This window comes from Zosterops lateralis (genome assembly GCF_965231275.1).
Source record: "Zosterops lateralis genome assembly, chromosome: 15".
NCBI lineage: Eukaryota > Metazoa > Chordata > Aves > Passeriformes > Zosteropidae > Zosterops > Zosterops lateralis.
The window spans coordinates 9,831,314-9,854,267 of NC_139775.1; the positions used below are offsets into that span (position 1 = coordinate 9,831,314).

The 22,954-nt window shown below is 39.1% G+C and overlaps 1 protein-coding gene across 3 annotated transcripts in view; it reads left to right on the forward strand.

Moving 5' to 3' along the window:
• The window catches only part of MRTFB (myocardin related transcription factor B), a gene marked incomplete at its 5' end in the record, with an annotated part of 48,569 nt that overhangs the window by 7,301 nt on the left and 18,314 nt on the right, over nucleotides 1–22,954 (forward strand). For 2 of the 3 annotated variants that reach the window (XM_083872689.1, XM_083872690.1), the window contains 7 exons: nucleotides 1,802–1,983; nucleotides 13,941–14,006; nucleotides 14,977–15,032; nucleotides 15,583–15,658; nucleotides 16,157–16,318; nucleotides 16,844–17,028; nucleotides 21,583–21,723. In XM_083872689.1, the coding sequence (XP_083728815.1) occupies nucleotides 1,863–1,983; nucleotides 13,941–14,006; nucleotides 14,977–15,032; nucleotides 15,583–15,658; nucleotides 16,157–16,318; nucleotides 16,844–17,028; nucleotides 21,583–21,723 (807 nt within the window). Of the gene's footprint in view, nucleotides 1–1,801; nucleotides 1,984–13,940; nucleotides 14,007–14,976; nucleotides 15,033–15,582; nucleotides 15,659–16,156; nucleotides 16,319–16,843; nucleotides 17,029–21,582; nucleotides 21,724–22,954 lie in introns of those variants that run through there. The other variant, XM_083872688.1, reaches the window with a different exon arrangement.

Genomic DNA, 22,954 nt, shown 5'->3' on the forward strand with positions numbered 1-22,954 from the left:
CAGCTGCAGGCAGTGAGGAAGTTAATTTGATTTATGAAGAAGCTTTTCCACAGTATTTTTTCTTGTGTTCAGTAAAAATCACTGCAAAAGCAAATGTATTGGAGTAGTCTGTAATGCTGGAATAGTCTATAACTTGTATTTAAGCAGAAGATAATTTAAGCTGATAATTTTTATACAAATAATGTTCAGACAACTGATTTTTAGGCTGGGAAAGTGGCCTCAAATCATTCATGCTGCAAAGAGTTTTTTGCCTGTATTGTCAGCTCCTTACATGTCAAGAGGTTGCTAAAGCCTGGTGAGCTCAGCTGAGGCTGCAGTTCTGAGCAGATCTGGGTCTCCCTTTTCCCAGCAGGAGGCAAACAGGGAGAGGCTTCCAAATCTGCTGCCAGGGTCAGGCAGCTTCACACCCTGGGTATCACTTGTCCCGGGAGTGCCCTGTCAAGGTGAAGAGTCACTGCTCAGTGCTTGTCTTGTAGGAAGATACAAAGAGGAGAAGATGTGTTTTTTTTTCTAGTTTCCACTTTTAGAAGTTCTGTATCTGAATGTATATAGATATTTTCATATCTGATTCTATGGAAGTGGAACTTTTTATATGAATGGAGATGTCCTTTATAATTTCAGGCTGAAAGATTTAAAATACAAAGTAGAGGTGTGGGAAATGTGTGCAGTGATAGCATTTTTAGGCCAAAGGGAAGGGAAAATACACCTGCCAGAGTTCCTGGTTGACATGTAGAGACTCTTTAACATTATGTATAGTTTATTTTCTCTGAGTGCAGGAAATTAAAGGCAGACTCTGCTGTTCCCTCATGGCCAATGCCAGGTAATTAGAAGGGGATCCATTTCCCTGAAATCTTCCAGGTTGACACTGAAGTTGATGACTCATGTAAGATAAATGGGATATGCTACAGAGAATGGCAGATCAGAAGCTGTGGGAGGAAATACTCCTGAAACTGCTGGGAATAATGAGATGTGTAACTAATGCAAAAAGGAAAATAATAAAATACTCGGGGTTTAGATATTTACAACAAGGAACGGAGTCTGTCATAGTGCAGGGAAAGGCATGGAAATAACCACTGGTTTTCCAGTTACCTCTGCTAGATAAATGTCTTTCTAAATGTCTCTGGAACCAGACCTGGGCTTGGGTGGGTGGGAAGGTTCCTTAACATAACTTTTTCAAATGCCACCGTGCAGCTTTGTTTACTGGTGAAACTTAATGAGTAATGAATGTGCCGGTCAGGCAAAGATGAAGTATTTCTGCTGCCTGCAGCAGTGTTCGAGGGGTGGGGGAAGGGGGAAAGGGGGAGAGCCCTCAGCAGCAGTTTGTCTTAGGTATCAGCGAATGCTGCTCCAGCAACTGCTGGATTTATTTTTAACCGCTTGACTCATTCTTTGTCAGATGATTGACCACCGAGCTGCAGATCGAAACACCAATGTGTGCAGGGGAAGCGAGCGTAACTAAAGGCACAGGGGGAGTGTCTGTCTGGGAGGAGAGGCGGGCTTTGGGAGTTGTGCTTCACATGCTCCGTGCCCGCGCTCGGAGACGGCTGAGGGCTCGGGGCGGGCACAGCCGGGCGGGCACAGCCGAGCCGGGGCGGGCTGAGCCGAGCTGAACCGAGCCGGGGTGGGCCGAACCGAGCAGATCCGAACCGAGCCAAGCCAAGTCGGGGCGGGCTGAGCCGAGCCGGGGAGGGCTGAGCCGAGCCGAGCCGTCGGGGGCAGGCCATGGGCGGCGCGGCGGTGCCGGGGCTGGCGCTGCCGTAGGACAGACACCGCGCCGGGCCCGTGCAGACCGCCCCGCTCCGCTGCCACCGCCGCACGCGTGTTTTCGGTGCTGGATGTTGCCGTTCTAAAGGATTCTCACCATGATCGATAGCTCCAAGAAACAGCAGCAGGGCTTTTCCGAGATCTTACCTGCGGGAGATCTTAAGCCGCTGAAGGAGAAGGAATGCCTTGAGGTGAACAGCCAGAAAAGTCTCAAGGAAGGTCAGTCACTCGCGGTTGGGGGACAGAGAATGCACAAGGCTTGGGCACTTTCAGTTCACCAGCATGTCCAGTGTAACGCTGGTGGTCAGGAAGAGGTTTTGTACATTAAACGCAGTATTTTCTCTCTGAAAAAAAAAATAATTAAAAAAAAAAAAAAAAAAAACCACCAACCTCTAGAAGCTGATTTTAAATTTTACCTGAGACTAGTAAAATAACGATGATGATAGCTTGGTAGGAACTGTATGAAGAAAAAAGAGTGATCAAGTAGTCTTTTCGGAGTATCGTTTAGTGCTGAATTAATGATGGACTCTGAAATTGTCCTGTAAATATTGCACAAAGTGCTTCAAAATGTCACTATTGAAATAAATACAATGAAATAAACATCATTAAATATGGCATGTTAAAATAACCCCCCACAAACCTTTAGTATTAGACATATTGCTACCTCATTTTCAACACTGTTTTTCTCAGTTTTTTTCTTTTCTTTGGAATTCCCTTCTTCTCCCCTCATACTTTAAATTAGATTTGATTCTGGTTTTGAGATGTGTGCTTTTCAAACCACATTTTATCTTTTTAAATTACTGGATTTCGACTGGGCATTAAATTGATAAAATGTACAGGCATTAGTTTCTAAAATAGCAATCATCTGAGAATATTTGGGACATCATTTAAAGCTGACAAATAGAACTATACGAGATTCATTCAAAGTAATCTTTGTTAGGCTGAGGCAATAATGCTGCTGAGCCAGGGAAATTGTTTTACTCCTGGCGGGGCAGGATTCTCCCAGCTGGCCCGGGTGAAGGAAGAGAAGGGAGAGACCTCTGGAGGTCTGACACTGGTGGGAGTTAACACAGCCTCCTGCAGCTCTGGGCTCAACTCCAGCTTCTTAATCAATAGGACACAAACTGTATTTGTAGTAGACAGAATTCCTGCTTTGCTTTTACAGCACTCTGCCTTGGCTTTTCCTCCAGATAGCTCTGAATTGTCTGGTGGTTCAGGATTTCTCCCTTGGTGTGGTAGCAAGAGTTACATGTGAGATCCTGCCTTTCTCAGAATTTAAATACTGAGTTTGTTTGGGGGTTTTGTAATTTTTTTCTTTTTTAATTTGGACCTTGATAATGTTTAAAATGGCAGAAAGATAGCCCATAAGCAGTATTAAATTCAGTACCTGACAGGTTAGTTTAAAAGCTCCATTACTTAGCTTTAAGTTAGAACTAGACAAAACACTGATTTTTATGCAGTGATTTTTATGCAGATAGCAAAGGTCTGTTATTGATTAGAAAGGTAATAAGAGGTTGAGTGTTGCTGCATGTGGAGTGGCTGAGAGCAGAACAGTTCTGCTTCCTTTGTGGCAGGAAAGCACTGACTGGGGGACAGTGACTGGAGGAAGGGGCCAGCAGTGGCCTCTCACTAGGGATGGTTTTGCCTCCCAGCCCAGTGAAAGCCCTGCTGCTCCTGCTGGGGCTCTGGGGACAGCAGAGAGAGAGGAGGAAGTGAGGAGGGTCAGGGGTCAGAGGAGTGGGCAGTGCTGTGGGAAACAAAACCTATCCAGGGTAAGATACCAAGAAATGAAGGGCAGAAAAACATGGCAAAAGGCAGCACGGTGGGTCGTGTAGGTGGGCTGATGAGTAACCTCGGTAATGGTTATCTTCAGGCCTCTTCAAGCATGTCAGTTACAGAGAAAGTGGATGGAAGAATGTACATTACAGTAATGGTGGTCTGTCAGAGTAGCAAAAACCTGCAATTATGGGACACTCTGCCAAGTCTAAATTCATGAATATTTTAGAGCTTAAATTATTCAGTGCATAAAAAAATATATAATTGTTTCCATAATCACTATCTTTGCTTCCTTTTCTGTATTTTAGTACCTGTTCTCCATTTTCACTTTCCCCAGTGAATATTGCTTATCCTTTTATCTCTCCCAAGTTTGGCAATGTAATGATTAAAATAATGAACCTCTTCTTGAGACTTTGATTGACTACAGCCTCTTCCAGCCTTTCCTCCTTCTAAAGCTTAGAAAAACAATTATTTTCTTTCTTGTGGTATGTAGAATGAATTATTGAAAACACTCCAAATCTACTTGATTTACATCTAGAGACTAAAACAGAGCTTCAGGTTTCCAGTTTATTATGTTATGAAATATGTAGTTCAGATATTTCATAGATTTTTAAAAAATCAGTTGCAGTTGTTAGTTTAATCCTATTTAAATAATACTACAGGTAACATTTTACTTTGTTAAAAACATAAATTGTAAGACAACTTATTTTACAGAACAGTGTCCTCCAAATTAACTTCTGCCATTCTGTCTCTTTTTTTTGCCCTCCTCTTTTCTCCTCCTTTCTTTTTCCTCAAAATGATGTGGCTGGTTTTGCCACATGAATTCTCACATGAAGTATGTAGAGATCCAGTAATTCAAAAGGTGCCTTTGTTTCATAAGCTACTTTGCACAGGTTTGATAAATCTAAAAATCCTGAGATAGCACAGTGCTTCTTTCAGCAATGAGTACCTTGAGAGAGCTGTGAAGTGCAATTCTTTTTTTACTTAGTATTTCTTTATATGGAAAGAGATCTTTGATGGAAACAAAACCTCCAACACTGTCTTCAGCAAATTAATATTAAGGACTTTAGCAGTTTAGATTGCAAAGCAGAATTGGTTTTCTGCTGAGGCTATTGATACACATTATACATCCTGTAGCACGGGAGGTAATCCCCTTAATGACCCTACTTTCTTGTAAACAGCTCAGATACTATTGTTGCATATTGCCTTTTTTGTGAAAACAGTTCTTACTTTTATCTGTCTGATCAAAATTACCTTTTGTGTGAGCAAAGAACAAAGATGTTTTCTGTCTCTGAGGTCAACCACACAGTGCTAACTAAACAGCTTTTTCAGAAATTCCTGTACCATTGGCTGTACCTCCTGCAGCATCTTGTACCACTGTCAATTAAGCAACTAAAACACTTGGAAAATTCAAGTGACAAGCCTTAAACGTGCATACACTTGCATAAGGAAGGTTGTCATCAAACAGTGCATGTATTAGGAACTGGGAATATATGTGGACTGCAGATTGAAAGGTTTCTAACAGCACTGGAGAGAGTTGAGGAAGTCTTCTTTTATACCCCAAAGAGTTTCAATATAAAGATGGATGAGCTGTATGAGCATGCAGAACTTTTGGAAGACACAGTATTAAATCGGTGAAGCAGATCAGTCTGGTGCTTAGGTAGGATTTAAAAGGAGGTTGGATCCCAGTTTGTTTGCACCATATTTTTCATATGATAATCTGAGTTTCAAAGTTACCAGTTGCCTGCAGCTACTCTAAATAAATAAAAAACCCCCCAAAAAACTAGCCAGGAAGGAAATTTTATTTCCACCTTGAAACATAATTTCTTTCCGGGATTTGTTTGGCATTTTAAATTTACTGGTTTGTGAGGAACTGGAGACTGGCAAGTGCTGGAAACAGGATACAGGGGTGGAATGAGTGGATTTCTCAGGTGTGCACTGGAATTGTCTTCATGCTGCCTGAGAAACAGATTACCAGGTGTAGCCAGGAAGGATTTCTTCCCCTGATCCCTTGCAATCAAATCCATGTTGCATGAGAATTGTTCATTCAACAGACTTCCTGCTATTGCTGGCATGTTGAGTATTGATGATACTCTTGACCTCTTCTGCTTTCCTGCCCTGGGATTATAAAGAATCTGCTCTTGGTTTGTTGGAGTTGGTTGTTTGGTTTGGATTTTTTTATAAAGAAAAAGCTTCAAGTTGTGTTATCTGGTGTTTAGAGATGTTTTTATGACCCCTTATCAGTGGTAGTCCATCAGGTATGTTTCTTGAGACACAGATAATGAGAAAAAATACTGGTGAAAAATATGTTATTCCTTTGTTAATAAAGGAAGCACTGTAAATTCCGTGTACTGATCCTGCAGGGCTGTGCTAAACTCAACCATAAACAGTCTCTAATGTCAGTGGGATAATTGTACGTCGTAAAAGTAAATCAGCACTTACTCCACAGAATCTTCTTCTTCAGTGTAGCACTTAAATGAACAATAAATAGATTGTAATACCATTATAATAAACACATGCTTAACTACTTCAATAAACCAAGACTACAGTGTACTAATTTGATTTTGTACATAATCTGTATACAATTAGAAGATGATGGTGGCTAACCAAGAGCTTTTTAAAAAATTGCTATGGCAGCAATAAGATTTCTTAAAGTTTTTATAAAAGGTTAGGATTAGGACTGCAGCTGCCAAGAGCCAGGTGTAGTCCCATCCAGCCCTTCCCTGCTCACTGCCAGCCTCTTGCTGGTGTTGGCATTAGGAGTTACACAGCCTGCAGTCAGTGGCATCAGTGACCAGATATTGCTGAAGAGCACTTACTTCATGTGCTGCCAGGCCAGAGCACAGACCTGACAGGAGGCACCTCTGCAGTGTGAAAGCAGCTGGGCTTGGAGGCAGGCACAGACCATTGGCTTTTCACTGGTAATGCTGTGTTAGATCATATTGAGTTCTAAAACCACGCTCTGAAACCACCGTCTGCTCTGCTGCTCTGCTGGGAGATTCATCTTTCCTGTCACATCCAACACAACTCGTGTGAGCCTCAGTCTCTATGCAGGGTCCTCCCTAATGCAGCAATTTCCCATCCCTGTGATCAGCTGGACTCACCCACTGAGCATCTGCAGAGTCTGGAGCTGTCTGTAGCAGAGTTGACTCAGTGCCATTGCTCACATCCCCGTTCGCAGTCAGGCAGCTCAGGGGCAATCCACCTTCCCCTGTTTTGAATTACTGCGTCTCTCCTGAGCTGGAGAATCTGCTTGGGTGTGCATTTTGTTTGCTGTGCCTCGGAATAGCATGGACAATGGAGGGGGCTTGGCTGGAAATCATCTGTCATCATTCAGTGTAATACACTCCAAATTATCACAAAGGAAGTTGTAATAGATGTAGAATTTAAACTCAAGTTTCATGAGTCCCTTGACAGTACACTTTTTGGCTAATAGTAGTATTTGAGGAAATGCAGATTATTTTTTAAAAAATCAGAGGTCTGCACTGAGCAGAGTAATACTTAGAGATTTATAAAATGTTATTTTTAATATACTTAAGTTATGCAATTTTACAGTAAATGGAAATAGAAGCTTTAGTTAATTGAGACTTCTCACCCAGGATGGTCATGATTTTTCTCATTTTAAAGATTTAAACAGAATCATGAAAAGTATAGATTTTGATTTTTTACATGTCCATGCATATATATATTCATCCCAGCAGACATCCCAGTAATTTGTTTGGAGGCTTGTGTATGTTCTGGCTTGTTTCTAAGCAACATGTTCCATAGCAATAGGATACAATACAGATTGTCCTATATCCTAGTCATTTAAGCCTCTCAGCTAATCATATTGTTATAGTTCATGTGTTTGTTTGAAATGTTGAGTTTACATGCAGCTCTTTTTGCCATCTAGGTTTTTAGTTTCTGCCTTCAGTGGATGCTGTTACTGCTGGAAGCACTTACCTGAGCATCAGCACTGGCTACAGACAAAAGCTTTAAATCACAGTGGTATCATTTAGAGATTTGGAGGTTCTGCAGGGCTTCCCTCCAGAATTCTGGAGAGATTATCTGAAATAGCCCTCAGTAGTGTCCTCCATCTGCTTTACACTTACACAGTACATTTCTAAGCTGAAATGGAAGTATGACTGAATAATTGCTTAAAATGAATATGCAAAAGAGCTGCTTCAACTTTTCTTAATTACTTTGGATATAGTCTCAGCAGAAAAATTGCTTATACAATAATGAAAAAAAGAACATTAAAATTATATAACAAGTAAGGTTGTTTTTGGTTTTTTTTTAACAAAAGCAAGTTGAACTAAGTAAAATAGTTCCTTTTTAAAATTATATCCTGGCATACCTGGAAGTTTTGAAGGCATTCACCCATGATTAGATGATGTCTGATATATTTTACAGGATGAATTGGTGATTAATTATTTTTGTTTTAAAACTGAGAGTATTTAATGTGCTGTATTACCATCTTCAGGCTGATGGGGAGTGAGCGCCACAATTTTAAATGCATTTTGTCTTTAAAATTCCATACAACTTACTTAGAATAATTTCCAACAAATTAAAGGTAGCTATTTTCATGGTTTTTCCTCCTCTCATTTTTTGACATGCCATGTAAATGAAGTGAACGTGATATGAACAAATTTCTGACTTTGGACTGTTGGAATGTGTAATACCAGGTGCAAAGTACCATATTCCATAACCTGCCTGAATTATGGACCTTGCATATCACCTGTTCTGTTTTTTACTTACTGTACAAAATATCCTTTTTACTATTTTTTTTTTTAAATTCACAAAATAAATATCAGTGGGAAAAATTAATGATTTTTAAATAAAGTACAATACCTCATCATTGTTGATGTTGAGGGAGAAACAATCTCAGCTCAGGAGAAATGAAAACTTATCTCCGTAAGATTAACCTAGCATGAAGTTACGGTGTTTGGAAGATACAAATTCTTGGGTGTGAGCAGATGTGGTTTGGGGTGCGGGGTAACAATGCAGGATGCACAGGGAGCACTCACTCCGTGCTCAGGTTCTGCAGGGCTGTAACTGCTGCCCTCTGAGGCCGGGCCACAGTTCCAGGACAAAGCTGCTGCTCGGGTCACTGCCGGAGTTCACCACCTGTGTGTGATGGGGTTCTGTGCTCTGTTCACTGCCGCACGCGGGTGACACGGTGACGTCCAGGGTGAACTGTCCCGGGGCCAGGGGACAACAGCTCTGTGTCCTCGCGGTGCCGGTGCCACTGCAGCGCTGCCAGGAGCTCTGCCCACTGTGCAGCCTCGGCCTCCAAGGGGCAGCGGCTGCAGAAAAGCTGTTGGCAGCTGGCAGAAAGAAATGGAGGTTTTCAGTGTAACAGCTTTTCATTTAAAGGAAACGGCCCTGTTTCCAGCACTGTCTGTTTCCATGGCAGCCAGCCTAGCAGCCTGCGCTGGAGTTTCTGCTGCTCTTGGAAATTTCCAAGGGGGTATGCAGGAATGTTGGACATTACATTTTCTCAGTTTTACTTGCACTTTTAAGGGTTTAAATAGGTAATCTCCACTGGATTTTAACTTTGAGAGAATAATGAGATGATTACATGCAGAACATTAAAAAAATCTTGATGCATTGTTTTTCTTCTTGCTGCCATTTGACAGGACTGTGTGGTGTCTGCTGGACCCCTTGTCCGTGGTGAAGTGTTTGTTTCAGTTGTTTAACTGGGAAATGGCAACAACTATTTGCTGTTTCATAGTACCTACTATATTAAAAATTAATCTTTAATTAATAGGCTTTGTAATGAACTGTGTTAGATATGGAATTATTAGTGCTGGAACTCTGAATAGTATGTGTTCTGGTTTTTTTCAAGGCAAGAGACAGTGGTGAAAGCTTGTCAGTCAGTGTAGATAGCATTGTTCCTGCAGGACAACTATCAATTTATTTTTGGCCTCTTTACATTCCAGGGCTTGTAATTATGTAGTACTCCTTTGAGACTGCTCTTCTATAGGATACACATTACAGATTCATAACAGGAATCACTTGCTCAGCTCTGATAAAAGCTGTTTGTTGTAGGTGATTTAATAATATACTTTATTTCACTCCTTCTGCCACTCACAGCAAGTAGGACGTGCCCAGCCCAGTGTTTGCTGCCTTTCCAAGGCTGATACAGAACGTGCTGTGTCTCCTCAAGTGCCTGTTTGTGGCACTTCTGCTCTCACCCCTCGCAGCGCTTCAGCAGGAGATTGAGAAGCTGCTGCTTCTGGTTATCCTCAAACTCTGCCCCTTTGGGGCACAGTGTGTGTGAACCTGAGCAGGACTCCTGGTGTGAGAACAGGGCATTGGCTTTATTAAAGTTACTGCTTTACAAAAATACACTTCCACTGAACCCAGTGCATCAGTTAACAGATGAGCTCCCCTTTCTGCACCATCATCTCCATTCCCTGGCTCAGGGAAGTGTTGATTCCATGGTGTGTTAACACTGGAAGGACCTGGAAGAGTGGGAGCACCAGTCTCTGGCACTCAGCTTTTGTGCTGGCAAAAAACTCTACCTCCAGTGCAGTCACAAGACTTCTGCTGACTCTGAGAGTCAGATAACCAGATGTTCTTACTGTGAGGAGGGATTATGCTTTTTTGTTTTGTCAGTATTAAATAGGCTATCTCAGCTTTAATGATCATTTTATTGACTTCAGAAAACACATGGAAATTTTGGAATCTCTCCATCTGGTGTTCAAGTGTTAAAATCGTATGCTTAGTTGAAAATAAAAAAGAATATTCTCCCTTCTCCCTCAGTCAAAGTAGGAATTTGTCTGACCTCTCAGTGCGTTATTCAGAAGTAGTTCACAGACAGTTTTTAGAGTTGCAGTGGTGTGAAGGAGGATTCCTGCCAGATACTGTGAAGTGCAAAATATTTGTACTGTCTTTTAGCAACTACATTTGCTAAAGTTATGTGGTGTTAACACTGCCCTTCTTTTGCACGTGTACTTTAAATGGGAGGAACAGTATTAACATCAACAGTTTTATCAACATATGTAAATATTTGTTAATTTTGTGCCTTCATTTTGGAGATCATTTATGATTTTAGATGCTATGTAGGTAACTGCCTGGTTTTAAAAGTGTAAAAGTGAAAGGTAAACTATCTGGTAACAAGCTGAATGAATTTACCCTGATAAGAACCATCTGTAAAACACAATGTTTGAGTAAATATTATTCCAAGGGGAACTTTGCTTTGTAGTACCTCCACCTCCTGTCTTTAGAATTCTCCCTTCCCCACATTCCATGATGGCTTGTCTGTAAATTGTTCTTTAAAATAAAGGAGAGGGGGGGAAAGACAAAAGGAGCAAAAAAAAATTCCAAACCCCGACCCACATTAGAACAAGTAGTAAATATATATATAGTATTTGGGTAATGTTGCAGTGGTTTTTAGATTTTTTTTTTAGGCTGTGTCCTCTTATCTCATTCAGCTTTACTAGAGTTACCACTTTGTGTGTTACTGACTGTTCTAGAAATCTCTTGCTTCATGGATTTCCAAATATATGATAAGCAAAGTCTGTATTAGCTTTAATTGCATTAGATTTAAACCAACCTGCATTCTACTCTAGATAGTTTCTCAAAGAAATAAATGAGCGATTCTTTGCCATAAGTGCAATTGTCAGATGGCTCATCCTTGTCTCTGAAGATAATTTCATTATATTTTCCTTATTGAAAATGTGTGATGTAGTTTCCATGACTCCCATCCTCCTGTCGGGCTGGCTGTTCTTTGAGCTGCTTCTTGTGAGTCCCCATTTCCTTCTGAGCTTTTCACAAACCTCACTACTGTCCCTTCCTCCACAGCCCCTTCAGGCTCCCCTGCAGTGTGAAGATGCACATCTGTAATGTCTGTAAAACAGAGACAACGGGAGGGTCACTCCTGGCTGTAGGGTGACCACCCTGACCTGTAACCCAGGTGTGCTCTGACTGCCTCAAGTTACACAACTCACAGACAGGTGTTACTATTTCTTCCTTAGAAACAGCTCTTCTTTTTACTTTGTGTCACTGCAGGGGCTGAAAGTATTTCAGATCCTCTAGATCCTTATATCTCTTTTATGGAAATAGCACTATTGGCTTTTTTCCTGACAGGTTTTCTTTGGAATAGCAAAACCTTTTTAGCTTTCCAGCTTTAAAAATTAATATATTTTGGGGTCTTATTCACAATCGCTTTCTATTTGAAAATTTTCTTTAATAATGTATTCAACTGCTCAATATTTATCTTTTTAAAAAGTGTAGATATGAAACACTTTTTCATTCTTAGTTTTGGAGTTGGTTGCAAAAGCAAACATCTGGTTTTCATCCAGCTTGGTTTCTGTTTAACCTCCTTGCTCTGGTCAAGTCAAAATCTTCAGTTATTATCTTATACCATCTTTCTAACTGTGAGTCATCTCTTCTTTAGCATTCCCCCTGCAGTGCTTTCCTATTAGTCATGCCACAGGCTGTCCTTTCCTTATTATATAATATATAAGTTCATGATATTTATTTAGTAAGTGAATAACTACATGTTCTATATCTCATTTTCTCAATCTTCTCACTGTTTTTTTGACTTGTCCAGATACAGATGGGACAACTTCAAAATCCTCCCTTATTGCTTTGTAATGCCCAGTGTAGGTGAATAGATGATGGGCAGACAAGTAATGTCATGAGAGACAAGAATGGTTTGTTACATTTGTTTGTTTTTCTTTAAAAATGCTAAAGCTTCATACATGAGCACATAAGGTTTATTTGGAAGTACATTCTTACTGTTCTTCTCCCCCTTTTGCTTTGGTCCTCTGCATATCCCCTTACACTGTACATTGTTTAGGATATGGCTGAGTTTTAAGTCTTTAAAATTTTCTACTTGGAAAATACAATGCCCTGCCTAAAGCAGGTATTTTCAAGTTTCCAGAGGAACTCAATACCTTTAGAATGACTTTTCATCAGTTTACATTTTTTTAGTGTTGTTCTTTTGCCTTCTTGCATCTCTGTCCTTTGTGATTCTTGTGTCACAATATTGTAAAGCCTGAACAGATCTGCTGTGCCACAGCCCTGAAATGTTTGTATTTGAACTCTCAGTGTTTGTGTGATACAAGAAAATAATGTCCTTGTTTTCAGGACTTGCTATTCCCGGTCTTAATGCTTTAGCCAGAGGAATATCCTTCCTGTACTGCAGAACAGGAAATAAGCTGGTTCCTTTTAAATTCTGGAAACAATGAACTTTGTCCTTAGTTTAATTTTTTAGAAATTACATTCATTTTGATGTTTTGGACAATGCATTAGCTTGTTTTGCTTCCTTGTGAAATACAACAGGAACAGCATACCATAATCATACACTCATAATAACCTCTCAAGTCTGAATTTCAGCATGTAAATATTATATCTTTAGTCTATTTTGTCTCTTGACTGTCCCTTGTTCAGAAGATGAAATATCACTTTGGGATAGTAGCTGTATGTGTCAAAGAGATAAAGAGGTACTATGATAAATTGATATAGCAACAAGGGGAAGGGAGGAGTAGAAGAAACTCTGGTTTTTTCCTTTTTTTTTTCCCCAACAAAAAGGGGAAATATTTTAATCTTTGAAAGTATAAAACTTTCATGTCTACATCTTCCCCAGGTTTTATTGTTTCTGGTGTAGTATTTAATATATGTCACATTGGTTACTCAAAGGAACAATGGGAAAGTTTTTATTGAATGTAATTAAACATAAGAAGTTACCTCAAGCTTTATAAACTGTTTTTCCACATTTGATAGTATTGGATTTATTTTGTCCTTCAAATAATTATGATAACACATATCTCAATCAAAACCCAAACATTTTCTGATGTTCATAGAGAGAATACAGTGTGTTCCTGATTGTAACATGTTTTTGTTGTTTTTAAATAAGGCAGATAAAATCCTGCTTCTCTTCAGTTTCTTGTGTTTCACAAGGTTTATTTAAATGTACAATTAGAACCTTTAAGAGGAAACAATCAACAAGACACAGCTTTTCTTCCAAAATGCTCTGCAAACATCATTTCTTTTTCAGCACAGTGAAGTCATGTAAGATTGGCTTAGGACACACATTAAGGCGCTGTAATCATTATGGGCTCCAGTTTATGGTTGAAATAAACTCTTTTTACCTCACTGTTTTCTTGATGTAAGCTCAACACTCCTCATGAGGCCTGGCTGATAGGAGAAGTGGATGCACGTGGGAAATACAGTCCTGGCATCAGATGAGATTGAGAAGCAGCAATCTCCAGTGAAAATGGGGATGGAAGTTTTCCCTGGGAACTGTGTTAACAGCAGCTGTTCCTAGGATGGCTCTTGGGGGGTTACTGTTGAGTCTGGATACACGGCAAAAAGTATTTCTAAGGTTGCAATACGTGCTGTCATTGGAATGGGGGTTTTGCACTTTATGACACTGTGCTCACTCAAGAATGAATGTTTTCTTTTGTCAGTACTTCAGCTGAGGCTGCAACAGAGACGGACACGAGAACAGCTGGTGGACCAGGGCATCATGCCACGTAAGACTGACTTCTAGTAATTTGTATTTCTAGAATGTAATTATTAATAGAATATATAAAATAATGAAGATAAGCATTTCTTTGAGATCATTAAAAATAACTTTAGCATTTGAAAAGATTTGTGGGTTTTGATAACCTAAGTGAGTGTAGTAAATTCATCGTCCTTACATCGTGTTTCAGTTGAAATAGCCATTGTGATGAAAATGCAAGGATTTCTAGACATAGTCTGAGTCTGCTTTTATTGTCTCTATTTAAGTAATTATGACTAATTTACTAAATAAACTGGATTACTTAAATGAATGGACATTAATAACAAAACCAGCAGTTTTTGAAGAGTAGAATGACAAAGGTTGCCAAATAAATGAGGGATGCACAGAAAACATGGAGAATCTCTAAGTGCACATCACTGAGATGGAGTGCTCTACAATTTATGTTATTTCTAGGTGAGCAGTGATTTTTTTACTCTTTTGGTTATTTAGCAGCTAACCATCGTTCTGTTTTCTAAGATGAACATTTAAGGCCTCTACATTTTTCTATTTTGTTTTTAAATCAACACATAGTTCTTAAGGGAAGGTCCAGTTCTCTCTGATAACAGCAAGTATGAGGTATGGACAGCCAGAAAGTTCAGTGCAATACATTAAATTAAATTGGCATTTTGGCTTTCTAAACATTATCTCATAGAATTTCTACTGTGGGACAGTTTTGACAAATAAACACCTTTGTACACAGCGAAAAAGTTATCATTACATGGTAATAATCTGTTAAAATCAAATATTCCAGGTATTTGTATAGTAGCATTGCTCATCTCTGCTAAATATAGGTGGATACAACTAGCACAAATCAAATGTAAGCCTGGTCAGATGCAAACACAACTCTGAGGTGGTGTTAAACACCCATACACACATGCTGGTTAGCATATTTCTTTCGAAATTCACTTCCTGTCAGTTTAACTCTTACTCTTCCTTCACAGCTTTGAAAAGTCCAGCTGCATTCCATGAGCAGATAAAGAGCCTGGAGCGAGCCAGGGTAAACCACTTTGTGTAAACTTGTGATTAACATCTGAAAATGGAGAGTCAGTTTTTTGTGATACTAAATTTCCTGAGTACATGGAAAAATTCTTACCATTACAGTAATAATGTGTGCTTTTATTTTGGGAGTATTCATTAAAATAAAATACGGCTGTCAAATCTGAGAGGAACTTCTCTGAGCCCTCACAGATTAGTGTGGGGGGTTAAACTTATGGGGGGTTACACATCCTCCAATTAAGGATTGGATACCTGGGGAAATAATGCTTGTACAGTTTTTCTGTAGCAAATCTGTACTATTGGGATTATGTGTTGGTGTGGGATCAAATCCAGAAGCATTCCCACCTTGTTTTGGGGAAGCTGGAGATCCATCAGCCCTACTTAACTGCCAGGAAAACAGAACAAAGGAGGAACCCCTCTATGCCTATGCTCTGACAGTGCTACCCACCCATCTGAATGAAACGGCACCTATTCATTGACTGGTGTTTTGTAAAACTGCTTTGAGTTTTTAAGTGAACAGCAGTTAATGGTGTTTTCTCCTTTCCGTTAAGACTGAAAATTTCTTGAAGCACAAGATCCGGAGCCGGCCGGACCGCTCGGAGCTGGTCAGAATGCACATCCTGGAAGGTACGTGCCAGCTCTGGGCTGTCCTTGCAGCAGGGCTTGTGCTCTCAGTTGTCTCTCTGAATTACTCTTTGATGGGAATTATTTATAAAGGTTTATCTGCTCCATTTCTCTACTTCTATAGTGTCTGTGGTAGTCTGTATTCTAAATCTGTATAGTAATAGACCCATCTGTGGCAGTGAAGGTATTCTCAGCAGGGTATTTGTTTGCTACTGCATCTTGTTCTTATCTATAATGGTAATTATATAGTGGGGTATGTACATGGAGTGTTTCTATTGCTTTCTATTGCTTCAGTTTCTACTCATGCCCTAAAATGACCTGTGAGCCTTGTGCTCTCCCATGGCCCTAAAGAACCTTTAATAAATGTGACTGTTACCCTGTTACCTGTTATACTTGACTGCGTTTAATGTAAGTGGAGTGATTATTGCAAAGACAAGACAATGTTGTCATGAAATTGGGGAACAATTGGAACAGAATATTTAAACCAATAAATCCTTTCAGAGACCTTTGCAGAGCCTTCACTACAGGCCACTCAGATGAAACTGAAGAGAGCTCGGTTGGCAGATGATCTGAATGAGAAGATTGCTCAGAGACCTGGCCCTATGGAACTGGTAGAAAAGAATATTCTTCCTGTAGACTCCAGTGTTAAAGAAGCCATTATAGGCAAGTAGAAGTCCCACAGCTTCTGTTTATGATCTATGTGGCATTGTGGAAAATAAATAACTCTTGAGGGTAGAGTTCACTAGAAGAGAACATATGCTAAGTTTATTACTGCTTACTCTTTCAGCTTCTGACACCTAAACTTTGTTATCATTTAAATAAAATAATCTTATTTTTATATGAAACTTCAAAAGTACTTGTTTTTTAAATAAAAATCATTCCAAAGTAATCAAGCATCTGTGGCCATTCCTCAGCCTGTTGTAGGTGTCTGTGTGCACTCCACATCTGTTAAATGTACTTTTTAATCTCTTATTAGAACCACTTCTTCTTCACACTTGGTTTTATTGATTCCTTGAATATGATTTAATATGGCTCTCATATTAAAACACAATAAATACTTAGGCACCGTACATTTAGACTGCTGAAAACTGATTATTTTCCAGCAATTAGCTAATTCTGCCATGAATGTCTAAATTCAATTTGTGCAATTTAAAAAAAACATTGTTTCTTTCTATGTAAACATTTTAGCAGTTGGACAAGAGAATTACCCTCAAGCTTTGGATGATTTCTCATTTGATGAAGACAGCAGTGATGCTTTATCACCAGATCAACCAGCCAGCCAAGAATCCCAGGGTTCAGCAGCTTCCCCTGGTGAGCCAAAAACAAGTGACTCACCCTCACCTATAACCCCAAATGCTGCTACATCAACACAGGTACAGTTTTTAAATGTTAAAATCTTCACAGTATGGTTTTTGATCTGGCACTGTAGAAATGGGGCGTGGTTTCACATGGAATGAATACCTCTGCTGCTACAAAAGGGTTTCTGGGACTCTCTCTTCTGGTTGGGAGTGCACAGAGTAGAACCCTGGTTAGCTGGTGGAGTGATGAAATTCCCATAGGCTGCAGTGAAGCCATAAATTCCCTGAAATTCATTATGACCCATAGAAGATCTGCAGCTTTCCCAGAAGTTGTTTAAAAGGTCATGGCCATGGTTTCCACCAGCTGTTATTGATTACTTAATGTCTGTCTTCCTTCTGGGCAAGGTCTTGAACTCAAACTTAGCTGAAACAACAACGGTTGACGTCAGTTCCATTATCTTCAGAAATGTCCATTAAAAAAAGGTTCCCCACATAATTTAAATATTCTTTCCTATAGTTTCAAAATTCTGCCTAAGGAATTTACTATTTAAGAAATCAAAATAACAGTAAATGTTGATTATTCTTTCAGGTTTTTAGTATTTCTCAAAGTACTAACAAGAAAGGAAAATAACTGTCATGGCAGATAAAATGTTATTTTTATAGCAGAGCATTTAAATGTGTGAGGATTTAGAGATCTGTGGATTTGCTCCTTCCTGCAGAAAGTAATGTTAAAGTAACTGTTAAGTAAGTAGAAAAGAGATAGCTCTTGTTAATGCTCCCAAGACTATATTGTCTTTATGACCATAGACACTTGACAGCTGAGTAGTTCAGGATCTGCTATTACTCTCCTTGGTTTTCTTATTACCACAGTACATAGAAAAAGTATTGCAAAGTTCATATTCTAAAGCAATGTTGGACACAAAGTACAGCACATCTATTTTATTTCATTGTTCCCTAACATACACATTAAGATGTGAGCTGGGTTTCACGTTGAGAGAACATAATTTGTGTTGAATAAATTGAAAACAAACCACATGAAATTAGATTCCTGAGTAAGGAATTAGGTTCCTAATGGAGAGTTAAATAAAAATACTCAAAGCAGTACATGCCAAAAGCTTTCCAAGTAGGAAGCATAAGAGAGATCTGTGATTGCAGAAACAAAAAGTAAGACACTTCAACTTGATTGAAAAAGTGCTTCAGAGAGAACTTCAAGCCTTTGCTTATGGATTTCACATCACATTACAGCCACTTCTGTACATACGTCTAAAATGAGACATTGCCCTTCTGCAGAATAAAACAGATGCTCACCTTGTTCCTTTTGAATTAAAGAATAACAGCACAGCAGGTCTCTACAGGAGACGTATCTGGGAATGGCTCCTTTATTATTTTAATTTCCTCTGATAAATTTTAAATTCTATTACAACAACAAAAAAAAAAATACAAAGAATGTTTTGAATAAAGCAGAGTGCAGCCAGAGTTCTTTTCAAGGCTTCCTCCTCCGCACATTTCCAGACTTCAGAGGATGTAACATAATTTTGAGAACCTTCAGCTCATGTTGTCTGGTGACCTAAAGCTTACTTTAACCCAGTGTACTTGCATCTGGTAAGGATTAGGCATTTTAGTCATGCTCCAAACAGATCAAATTGGGGTATTCACAGTTTGGAAGACACTAAAGAGTTATCTTCAAAACAGCTTTTTTGAAGAAGAACAGAAGAATTTTGCTTGATGGCAGAGAATAACTGTATTCTTAATATATTCTCTGTAGCTTGTTGACCTGCTAAATTCTTGTAGGCATCTAGCAGAAAAGGTGCAGAAGTCATATTACTTGGAAATGGGGATCTGTTCAAACGAAATAATTACTAGTTAATGAAATAATCAAGTTAAGAAGTCAAGGCCTGTTAAATCTAAGTTTTTGAATTTAAAAATTTATAAGTGATGTGCATGGTTCATTGCCTCATCTAACACTTGCAGGCTAAATTGGGAAGTCTGTAAAAAGCTTTGTGTGTAAGTCAGGATAATGACTAGTGTAAGGAAAAATAATTTACTCTCTGGCAAGAGGAAAATGTTTAACAACACCATGATTCACACACAATGTGAAAAGAGGTAATTTGGGGTTTTGGTGGTTGCTTCTTTTGTTGTTTTGGCTTTGTTTGGGCTTTTTAAAAAATTTACTAACTTTCCCACTTTGAAGAGTTTTGTTGTGCTGTCATCACGGATTTGTTTTCCTAGCCTGTAATGGGTTACTAAATAGTATGTTTGAAGTCAAGTTGTTTGGGTTCAAGAAGGATCAGAACAGTACAAGACTATGCCATGAATAAGTGAAATAGCAAACATTTGAAATGGTGTTTAGTTAAGAAATAGTGAAAATCATGAGGTCATTTTAATTCCTCTGTGCCCTATGGCAATATGGTACTTGACACTTTGATTCTAAGACAAACTAAATGCTTTTTAAAGTTTTACTGCTGTAAGTCGAATAAGCCTTTTAAACTGAATAGTAACAGGGATGCAATATGTTGGAATACAGCATCCAGAACCCTTTTTTATAGGCTAAGTCCCTCTAAAATCCCCTCCCAATTATTGTGCAAGTCCAGCAAATAACAGACACTGTGTAGATATCAGATGCTTTCCAGAGCAAACACTCTGAAACTCTATAAAAATACAGGCTTTTGTATCTTTAGCCTGCCAGCATCAACTGACAGGAGCCCAGGACAGGCATGTGCAGAGTGTTGCAGTGACTAGGGAGGGCATGGTAAATCTGCTAGTTGTTAAAGCAGCACATTCTGTGTGCCTGCAATACAGAGGGATCAAACCCACCATTCAGTTTTGCTGGGTTATAGGAAGGCAGCTGTAGTTGCCTCTTGGCAACTGATGGTTGGGAACACAACGGAATATCTAAATGAAACACAAAGATAAAATGGAAATTTATTACAAATTAATTGTAAGCAAAAGTCAGAGAGCTTTGTTCAGGCAGACTGGCAGCTTGGGAACTGCTATCCCAAAAATACAAAAGAACCAGGATACAGAGTTGCAAAATGTTTACCAAATTAAGTCCTTTGTGGTGCAATCTCATAGAAAAATATGGGAAAGGTACAGGATGAAATGAAAAAGGAAGAAGTACCTGTTGGACTTAACTAGAATGCAAATCTTGGAATTAATTTGGAAGAAAAAGGATGTTTACTGGTAGGAATATAAAGAAGGGGCTTTTATAAAAGGAACATTGTACTAGGTGATCTAATTGCTTTCTTAAACAATGGAAGTACAGCTGATGTCATCTGGCTGGATTTATTACTGGATGATATTAAACATTAGGAAAATGAGGATGGAAATTACCAGAAATGAGACAGAAAGAGGGAAGTCCTGGGCTGAAAGGAAGCTGGTACCAGTGCTCTGTGGGAGTTGATTTGGGACATTCTGCTTTCATGTTACCGTTAACAAGCAGGACATAAGAATGGGTTACCTAACAAAAGTAGGAAGGCATAGTCAGCACACACTTGGATTGTTATTATGCAAAAAGAATCAGTTGATTTGGCTTTTAGGAGAGAAATGCAATTCCAATAGAATGAATAGTTCTTGGAAAGAAAAATACACAATGCCCCTCCCTCTCATGGCAAATGTGGAAACCTGGGGACTCATGATTCAAGAGAAAACTGGTCAGGAAGAGAGCTGGGGTGCAGTGTTCAGCAGTGCATCAGGGAGCTACTGTGGGCATCCTCTGTAAAAGTGTCAGAAGAGATGATTCCAGTAGAAGGGCTAATGCCACTCTAAGGATGCAGTGAGACCCTACATGGAATATCCTGTACATTTTCAGTTACTTATACCCAAGAAAGACTAATGAAAACTGTTAGCACAGTTACCTATAGCAGGTAAAGACAATCAGAGAGTGAAAAATCTGTTTGTGAGAAAAGAGTAAAAATTTCTTCGTGTATCTAGAAACACAAGGACTAAGATGTGTTTATGTAGCGTCTACATTCCATCAGAAGGATATTCACCACAGAAGAAAATCATAAGGTTTCTTTAAGATTTAAAATCACAAACCAATTTTAGCACAATAAGAATTGGTATGACAAATTTAAGATGAGCAAAGTTTGGGTTTGCACTTCTGCTGGCATAAGATACAGAAGAAATGAACCTCGTGGCACAGTCAGAGGTGGGGTTCTGTGAAAATATCATAGGAAGGGTGAAAATACACCTGCTGTCCTGTTGTGTGATCACTCTGAAACAAGAACTTTGTTTGCCTGTGTTGAAGTTTGACCTTTATGAAAGCAACACTTTTCTGACAGTACTTGTTTGAGTGCAAAGATTCTCTGTGTATACACAAAAATCTTGACTACACAGACAAAAATATTGAAGGCCTTGGTTTTATAGTAATCAAGCAGTGTTTTCTTAGCTAAGTAAGAAGTAAAATCAAGAAATCATTTTATTTGCTATATTGGAAGTGTGCCAAAATGTGCCCTTATAGAATATCTCTGTACACATGTACAGGAGTTCTGTTGTCACCATTCCTCTGAAAAGTATTTTGTGAATTTGACATGATAGTATATTGTCTTAACTTTTTCACATTTTTTCCAGTTACTCAGGTGGTCGATGTTTTTAATGTTTCTCTTTTTCCTTATATTTTTTTAATACTAGTATCCACCTTTAACCTCTCCAGTTCCTGAATTCCTCAAAACTCCCTCTACAATCGAACAGCACGTGACTCGTTCCACTGCCGCAACCACCCTGACCACAACCACTGTATCTGCAGCAAAGCCTGGGCCAACGTTAGTGAAGGTGAGTTCCTGGAACTGTGGCCCCTGAGGACAACATTCTTCACCTGTGTCCTAAGCACACACTGCTGTGCTTAATGGAAAACTACACAAGTAACCTTACAGTGCCTGAAGCTAAAAACAACTTCTGCTGCTGATCAGGGGGGCATTCAGGGCTGGTGACTCAAAGCTTTTGTGTACTAAGGTCAGCCAGTAACCTTTGTAGGGACCAGCTCATTATTCCAAGAGGTCCTTACAGTACATTTGACAAAAGTTTTCAGGCAGAATTGTGCATTACATTGCTATGGCAGTTTTTAAGAAATAAGGGCAATATGTTTTTGCAATACAGAGTTTCTACTTTTTATTTCTATCTGCCTTCTAATTTATTTTCATATGGAGGATAGTTGAGTAGAAAAGGAGTCGCTACATTCATAGTCTACTTGTAACCAAAGCAGTGAACAGCATTGCTCCTTTTCCACAAATATTTTCTTAGTTGGTTTAATGTCTAAGTAGAATACATTGTGAGGGAGAAGTTACTGTATCCTTGTTGAATATCAGAAGAAGGTACTCAATTCTCTTTTATGCACTGACTTAGCCAGTAGCATTGAAAACCCTTTCAAATAGTTAGAAAGGGATTTCTTTTAGATGTCCATGAAGTTTCATTTCAGTAACTTCACTGTCTTCAGCTGTGTTAATGAAAATATGTATGTAGACTTCTACTTACCTGCATGGAATTAACTCAGTTAACTGTATGAGGATGACCTCTGGCTGTCAATTTCCAATACAAATTTGGCAGTATCCTTTGCAATCACTGGATTTGTACCAGCTTACTTAAGCTGGTATTTTATGCAGGACTTTCATGACAAATTCAGATGTGTCCCAAAAGAGGCCATCAGTGTAGTCAGTGTGCATGGATCAACACAGCATTTCTGTTTTGATACCTTCTGTATGATTAGGTAACTGCCTGTAATTTTTCCCTCAAAATAATTTCGAAGAGCTTGTAAGGAAAGAGAGTTTTCCCACTCGAGTGGGTATTGCTAATGAAGATATTGCTGCCTGTAATTTATAGGAATGTCTGTCCATGCTTTTAGTCTAGACCTTAAGTACCTCAGATGTAGAGTTCTGGCTATTACTGCCACAAACTGCTAAGTGACTTTGAACTTACCTGCTTAAGAAGAATGCCTCTTTGCAATGACAGGTCATGACTAGTAGAATCCCTTAGCTGTGCCACCTTTAAAAACCACTCACAAACTGTG